The 7,820-nt window shown below is 60.4% G+C and overlaps 1 protein-coding gene across 1 annotated transcript; it reads right to left on the reverse strand.

The window, feature by feature from the left end:
• Positions 1-303: 303 nt before the first annotated feature.
• Positions 304-7,348, reverse strand: COMMD4 (COMM domain containing 4). Its single transcript, XM_089781951.1, has 8 exons — positions 7,208-7,348; positions 4,833-4,904; positions 4,186-4,251; positions 3,268-3,307; positions 2,756-2,875; positions 2,344-2,424; positions 1,502-1,678; positions 304-1,297 (listed from the first exon to the last, which is right to left on the reverse strand). The coding sequence occupies exons 1-8, from the start codon at positions 7,208-7,210 to the stop codon at positions 1,257-1,259; spliced, it is 600 nt and encodes a 199-aa protein (XP_089638077.1). The 5' UTR covers positions 7,211-7,348; the 3' UTR covers positions 304-1,256.
• Between the last annotated feature and the right edge of the window lie 472 nt (positions 7,349-7,820).

The following is a 7,820-nucleotide window of genomic DNA, read 5'->3' on the forward strand; positions in this document are numbered from 1 at the left end:
GTGTGCCTCAGTTTCCCTTATGTACTGCATGATTCAAGGGAGGGGAAAAGAGTTTTCTTTGCAGAAGGATCCAAAGATCCAGGATCTGGGCCCAGAAACGGCCTGGTGGTTTGTTACCTAGCAACTGACAACCCTGGCCTTCTCAGGGAAGCGGCTGAATGAAAAAAGAGCAAGTCAAGAGCAGAGCTGATGACCCTCCAGAAATTGGAAGGCCCCTCTGGCCCCTGCTTGAGCAGAGTTGCAGAGATGAGGGCTCAGGGGGAAGCAGGGAGGCAGCAATGCAAATAAAAACGCTCCTGCAGGTCGCCGCCTTTGTGGCTTTATTGGATCCCTCTTGCAAATTAGGGCCCATTGTAAACCACTGGCTTCATGTGCCAGGCCCCTGGGAAATGCAGGAAGAGCTCCCGGCTGCCTGTCCGTGCTGGGCCTCAATCCGGGCACGGAGCTGCCCTGGAAAAGGTGGTAGATGAGGTGGCAGGGGAGAAGACGACAGAGCAGGTGGGAGAGGAGCGGGCTAGCGAAAGCTCCATCCTGCTGCGGCTGGTGAGACTTTCCAACCTCTTCCATGGGACTGGCAGGGTCACCCCGGCCGCTGGCACTGGGCATCCTCGATCGCCACAGGGCGCTCAGGGCCCAGCCGCCGTGGAGCCTGGCAGGCTGCAGCACGCTGTCTCCACAGACGGGGGCCCCACGCATGTGCCCAGGACTCACCCCAGGAGACAATTCTGGCAGATCAGCTGCCTGGGCTGGTCGGGAACAGAGCAAAGGGCTGTGCAGGGGATTTCAGGGTCTTTCATTGTTAAACCAGCCTCTGGCAGGCCTGGGTGTTCCCCAGGCACGTGAGGGACCCTGCTGCGCAGCTGAAGGGTTCGGGCGCCTTTGCTGCGGGAAATCCCTTTGATCGCCCCCAGCTGGAGCTGGGCTCTGGGTGGGGATCTTGTGAGCAGATACAGAAGCCGCTAAGCCCCCACCCCCCCGCGCTCTGGGGTTGGATCCTGGGTGAGGGCTTGTGGGCGGGATGGAGAAGGGCTGGCAGGAGGCGGATGGGGGAGAGCAGCCAGGAAGAGTGGGAGCGGCCGCAGGAAGAGCCAGCATCAGTTTCAGCATCAGGGGTCTGGGGATGGAGGAGAGAGCCCAGTGCAGGCGGCGTCTGTCACAAGGGGCGTCCCCAGCGGAGGAACCGCACCCACCAGACTCTGAGGGGCTGCAGCACAAGCAGCCGGCTCCTTCCTGCTCACCGCCGTGCGCCCAGCTCCTCAGCTGAGAGATTTCATCAGGGCGTGGGCCTGCCTCAGCTCTGAAAGGGGAAGAGGAGACACGATCCACCAGTGTGGGCAGTGACCTGGCTCTCCGAGGGGGGGCGCTGCAGACAGCTCCCAGTTCTCCCGTCGCCCCTCGCCCCGGCCCCAGCCAAGACCTGGCAGACGGGACACGGGAGGAAGCAGCCAGCAGGGTAGGGATGGGCGAGTGATTCCAAGCTGCCCGTCTGCCGTCGACTCACCTGCCAGCAAGACCCGGAACTTCTCTGCCGACACGGTCATGGCAAGGGGCTCTGTCACGCCCCTGTCCTCGTCTCGCACGGCCAACTTCAGGTGCACCAGCGGCTCGTTCACCTGCTGGAGCTCGCTGGAGCTGAGCGTGTGATCCACCCTCCAGGACACCGAGTCCAGACGGCTCACTGAGGAGAGGCAGAGCCAGGCTCAGGTTTGCGCTGTCGATAGACAACACCCTCGCGATGCCAGAGCTGGGGAAGCCCTTTTCAAAAGCTTTCGGCTGCTTCCCCCGCCCTGTAATGCAGCCAGCTCTGGTGTGGGCGCCACACCCCTTTTACCAGCCCACAGCAACAGCATCAGACTGATTAAATGTCTCCAGCTGAAATAAGGGCGTGTGGGTCCGTGGAGCAGAGTGTGGCTGGAAGACCACCTCCTCAGATCTCTCCTTTTGGCCGAAACAGGAAACGCGGTGTCCTCCAATGCGCAGCCAGGCACTGCTTCAACACCGGCTCAAGGGTAGAGCCACCCTCTCCCTGCCGCACTTGGATTGTCCCGGTGGTGAACTACCCTGGCCAGACCCCAACCTGCCCAGCTGATGAGCTCTGAACCAGGTCTGCCCATCCCCTTGGCCGCCCACCGCCTGGGACACGTACTCAGCCCTCAGCAAGCGGCGTCCCTGCTCCTCATCCCTCAGGAGCAAGTTCTCCCCAAGAAGTCCCCGAGAAGAAGGCCTGCAAAGGGCCCAATTCCATTCCATTCATGGGCACGCTGAGGGGTGGGGCAGCAGGTGACAGCTTGTACCCGGCTGTAGGGCTGTGTGTAGGACAGAGGCCCGGAGCCAGACACTTACACCTCAGGCTGCGCGCCCTCAGGATGTCCTGCAGGGGGCTCTGTTTCTCCTCGTAGGACCGGCACAAGCCCGTGGCATGTTCTGCAAACCAAGGAGACCACGAAATTACCCACCAAAGAGCCTCCGATCAGACGCCAGTCCCACGGTCTCAGGAGGGCCCCTGGCTGCAAACAGCTGAGCTGCCTGCTTAACAGGGCCCTGGCAGGCTGCTATGCTGGGCCCACGTGGGAGAACAGGGGAACAAAGGTACAGCAGGGCATTCCCATCAGTGCAGGGCCCAGCTCCAAAGTCTTTCCAACTGGCTGGCACCACATGTTCTAGCGTCTTGCTGCTGGGGAGGGCAGGGACCCCCAACCCAGCAGGGACCAGCTCCTGCCCAGCGGGCCGCTGCCCACCCCGAGAGACTCCCTACCTTTGGGCAGCCCCAGCTGCTGCAGCTCGCTGGACAGAGAGTCGCTGTCCACGCCGTGCTTGGCCGCGCTGGACAGGATGAAGCTGAGCACGGCGATGGTGGCCTTCACGTCCCCGGACTCTGGTGGGAGGAGGAGAAACCTTCGGGGCTCTGCAGCACGGCAGGGAGGCCTGCCAAGGGTCCGTCTCCAGGGACGTAGAGTCCAACGGCCTTTGACATGAGACTAGAGAGGGGGCATGGACAGACGCCACCTCCCACCAGGCCACGAGCGGCCGCAAACAGGGAGCGAGAGCTGGGTCCAGTGTCATCAACCTGGGTGAAAAGCCACGATGGGCCAGGGGACTGACATGGGGGGCAAAGGTGTATGGGGGGGGGAAGAGTGGGAGTCAAGTGCACAGTCCCCCTGGATGTCAGAAGGCAAAGATCTGAATCCACAGTGAGTCCTCACAGATGGCACCGGGGGGTGGGGAGGCTATGGGCCCCCAGCGGTTCTGGGACGGAACCACACTCACCGAACTTGGTATCCGACGTTAGCTTCAGGATCTTTTCATACTGCAAGAGAAAAGCAGCACCCACGTGCCATCAGCCCTGGGATAGTGCAGAACGCTCCCCATGCCGAGGTGGGACCCCCCCCCGCCAGGAGCGGCCCAGGGTGGGCCAAGCCTGGCTAAGGCCAACACGCCACAAGGGGCCTCTGCTTTCAGGGGAATCAACAGGAGCGATGGGGGCTTGACACTTCTGAGTAACAGGCCCAGGTGACAAGGGGGGACCCAAATGACCAGAAGCTGCTGGATTGAGCTTAAATAACTTGCTCGAGGCCACACGACACCGATCTGGGACTAGAACTGCTGGGTTCTTGGTTCCCACTAGGCCAAGCTGCCTGCAGTGGAGGGAGCAGGATGGGCCCTTTCCACCTGCCATCGGTGCTCCTGGCACCCCTCACTGGGAATCAACATGATCCAAACAGCGGCCCAGCTGCTGTCTGGGATGGGCGTTACCAAACAGCTCAGTCCCACGTCCGCTAGCAGCCCAACTCCCTCGCTGGGAGAGCTCAGGGGGACGTGTTGTCACCACCGGCCATTTCCCTAGCGATGACAGGCCCGAGGAGAGGAAGCAGACCACACAGGACCCCCAGAGCAGCACACGCTAATACTCACTATTGATACTTAGCAGCCGTATGGCCCTTCCTAGCAGCAAGTCTCCCCAGTGGGGGAGCATCACTGGTCTGATTTTACAGCTCAGTGGCAGAGCTGGGACTAGATCGCAGGTATCCGGACTCCCACACCGATCTCTTCCCACTCCACCATGCTGCCTGCCCTGAGGCCAGCCAGCTCGACTCAGCCTGTGTCACTCAGCCGCTGGGAGGGGAGACCCGAGTCTCTGACCACGGGCTCCCTGCTCAGCAGGGCTGAACGGTGCCCGTCACTTACATCAATCCCCTCGCCTTGCAAGTCCTTCAGCACCTGGCCACAGATCAGCTTCAGCTTCACCGAGGACTGGAAAGGAGAGAGCAAGAAAATGAAGCTTCCCAGCTGTGCTGGGCCCCAGGGGCGCTGCCTGGGAGGAGTCTGAGCTCCCCGCAAAACACCCCCCCCCAGCCTCACCACTCACGTTTCAGGCCTGTCTTGCCCCAGCCAGGCAGCCTCTGATTGGGGTCGGTTTTAAGCCCCTCGATTCGCTGCTACTTGGGGCACATCCTGGTTTGGGTTCCACAAAGAGGCTCCCTGAGTTTCAGATGCAACGAGCCCCCAGGTAAAGCCTGTTCTGACCATATTCAGCCAGCGCCCGGTGCCAGAGCTCACGCTGGCCACTGGGACGGGAGTCTCCCCCTTCACCACACACCCCAGGGCCCAGAGCACAAAGAGGCATCACTAAGATATTCCCGGTGCTCCCCCAGGCCATAGCAATTGGCCCTGGCCCTCCTATGGGTAAAAGCTCCTTGCTGCCCATCGGGTCCCACAGCCCATGATACCATCTCCGGGGGGTGGGGGCTCAGGGCACGTTGCTCAGGCCCTAAGGTGCCGGCCACCAAGTAAGAACCGGAAGAAACCAGAGGGCAAAAAACTTTCCACTTAACTATTTTGGCCAAGGTGCTGATCTCAGCCAGGACCCAGTCGGGACAGTCCAAGTCTCCGCAGAACCGGAACCTCTGGAAGGAGAAGATCAGGGGGCAGTTAGGACCCAGGGGACGCCAGTGGCACTGTCTTTTGCAGGGCAGCTCAGCTCTTCTTGCCAGAGCCAGGGGACCCTCATTTCCCACCTCCAACTGCCTGTCCCCAGCTTTCTCTCCTCTCTGGGTACTTCACTGCCTCATCAGCCTCTGCTCTGTCTACGCCTGCTGCAGAGTCCCACTGCAACTACGTCAATCCCGAGCAGGACAAATAACCAGGCCCCTTGCCCCACTGTAAAATACACTCCCACAAACCCCGTGCGTAGAAGCCATCAGCCTTTGGAGCTGCTGGGCAGAGCGCCCGGAAGCAGCGGGGGATGCAACTGCCCTGAATTCAATGGGCTTTCCCCAGGGCAAAATTGGGCCCAGAGTCTGAAAGAGCCAGACCCATCCCTGGGAAAGGAAAGGGATGTAAAGGAGAGGGGTCTGTTTGGAGGGATCAACCTGAATGAAGGGGTGGGGCAAAGCTATGACAGGGCAGATGGCTTCTTCCTGCTCCTAAACCTCTGCTGATCCCAACAGCCACCAGCTAGGCTGCAGCTTCAGGAGTTTCACCCAGCCAACGCTGGTACAGACCAGAGGCCTGCACCTGGAGCAGATGCAATGACACGGTCAGAACAAGAGGGCAAGTACCTGGCAGCTCCCGTACACAAACTCACAAGCTTCAGAACCAAGCAGAAGCTGCTCAGAGCAGGGGGCAGACATCAGGGTCAAGGGGAACAGGACAGTCAATTCCTCTCCCCCGATGGTTAATGTTAACATGGCTCGGAAACCACCCTTTCCCATCCTATTTCTAGCGGAGTGCTCCAAGTGCTCCCAGTTTTGTTCAACATCTTTATTAATGACCTGGATGAGGGGATGGATTGAACCCTCAGCAAGTTTGCAGATGGCACTAAGCTAGAGGGAGAGGTAGATATGCTGGAGGGCAGGGATAGGGTCCAGAGTGACCTGGACAGATTAGAGGATGTGCCAAAAGAAATCTGATGAGGTTCAACAAGGACAAGTGTAGAGTCCTGCACTCGGGACGGAAGAATCCCAAGCATTGTTACAGGCTGGGGACCGAATGGCTAAGTAGCAGTTCTGCAGAAAAGGACCTGGGGATTACAGTGGATGAGAAGCTGGATATGAGTCAACAGTGTGCCCTTGTAGCCAAGAAGGCTAATGGCATATTAGGGTGCATTAGGAGGAGCATTGCCAGCAGACCCAGATAAGTGATTATTCCCCTTTATTCGGCTCTAATGAGGTCACATCTGGAGTATTGTGTCCAGTTCTTGGCCCAACACTATAGAAAGGATGTGGATACATTGGAGGGTCCAACGGAGAGCAACCAAAATGATCAGGGGCTGGAGCACATGACCTATGAGGAGAGACTGAGGGATTTGGGATTGTTTAGTCTGCAGAATAGAAGAGTGAGGGGGGAATTTGATAGCAGCCTTCAACTTCCTGAAGGGAGGTTCCAAAGAGGATGGAGAGAGGCTGTTCTCAGTAGTGACAGGTGCAGAACAAGGAGCAATGGTCTCAAGTTACAGTGGGGGAGGTCCAGGTTGGATATTAGGGAAAAACTCTTTCCCTAGGAGGGTGGTGAAGCACTGGGATGGGTTCCCTAGGGAGGGGGTGGAATCTCCATCCCTAGAGGTTTTTAAGACAAAGCCCTGGCTGGGTTGATTTACTTGGGACTGGTCCTGCCTTGGGTAAGGGGTTGGACTTGATGGCCTTCTGATGTCTCTGCCAGCTCTATGATCCCATCCATTCCCCTGCACGTGAAGAGCTGGAGCTTTTATTGCACCCTGGTTTGCAAACCCCGGGGCTGCTAAAGCAACGGCCCCACACACCTGGCATCCTGACCCCAGCCCTTGCTGGTGCCGGGTGCTTCAGAAGAAAGATGCAATCAAGGGATTCCCGCCTGTCCCGCCATGCGGCGCGGCCCTTTGGGGAGACGGCAGCATTTCCCGTCTGGCCCCTACAGGCTCCCGGGCTGCCCGCTGAAGCAGCGGAATCAACTATCCCGAGCACACGCATCAGGGGCGGGAGAGCGCTCACAGCGGGGCCTCCGCCAGCTGCCACTGGGCGGGCCCAGGCCAATGCCCGCGGCGCAAGGGGGCAGCGCTGCCTAGTGGCTCCAGCTGCCGGCCCCCCGCCGATCTCAGCCCGCTGCAGGCAGGGAGCGGGTGCAACCAGCCCCCCGGCCCGGCGCAGCAACGGAGAGGCCGAGGCCGAGGCCGAGGCCGAGGCCCAGGCCCAGGCCCAGGCGGCGCCCCCCACCCGCCGGCTGCAGCTCTCACCATGGCTCCCCTCGGGCCGCCAGCTGCTCCCCGGCCCAGTCAGCTGACCGCAGAGTTCTCGCCTCACAGCCTATCGGCTGCTCCCCAGCCCAGTCAGCTGACCGTAGAGCTTTCGCCTCGCAGCCTATCAGCTGCTTCCCAGCCCAGTCAGCTGACCGCAGAGCTTTCGCCTCGCAGCCTATCAGCTGCTTCCCAGCCCAGTCAGCTGACCACAGAGTCCCTGCCCTCGGCCTATCAGGTGCTTTGCCAGTCAGCTGACCGCTTGGGCCGGGAAGGGTGGGTGGCTTAGCCCGGCTCGGGAGGCTCCAGGTCTCTGCCTGTTCCGACCGTCCCGCCGCCGCTGGGGGGTTCGCACGAGGCGGTTGCCTGGCCCAAGGGTTCACCCACAGCCCGGACCTAGGTCCGTGGACAGACGGTTCCCTCTGTGGCACGTGCGGGGCAGGGGGGCTGGAGCTGCGGGTGCCTGGCCCGTGACCGAAACGGCCATAAAATATTGACACAGTAATCGGGGGCCTGGCCATGTCGCTGCTCCCTTGCTTGTTTTGCCGCGCCCTTCATCTGGGTATTTAGGCTGTGAAACGTGCAGGCCAGGGGCCTTGTGTCCATCCTCATC

The sequence above is a fragment of the Pelodiscus sinensis genome, chromosome 14, assembly GCF_052426305.1.
Source record: "Pelodiscus sinensis isolate ZL-2025 chromosome 14, ASM5242630v1, whole genome shotgun sequence".
NCBI lineage: Eukaryota > Metazoa > Chordata > Testudines > Trionychidae > Pelodiscus > Pelodiscus sinensis.

Excerpts from the sequence above, each read along its gene's own strand:
- COMMD4 (XM_089781951.1), bottom strand. Across the intron at positions 2,425-2,755 it reads GCAGCTGGGGCTGCCCAAAG|AACATGCCACGGGCTTGTGC; the intron begins GTAGGGAGTCTC and ends CTTGGTTTGCAG. Across the intron at positions 1,298-1,501 it reads GTTCCGGGTCTTGCTGGCAG|AGCTGAGGCAGGCCCACGCC; the intron begins GTGAGTCGACGG and ends TTCCCCTTTCAG.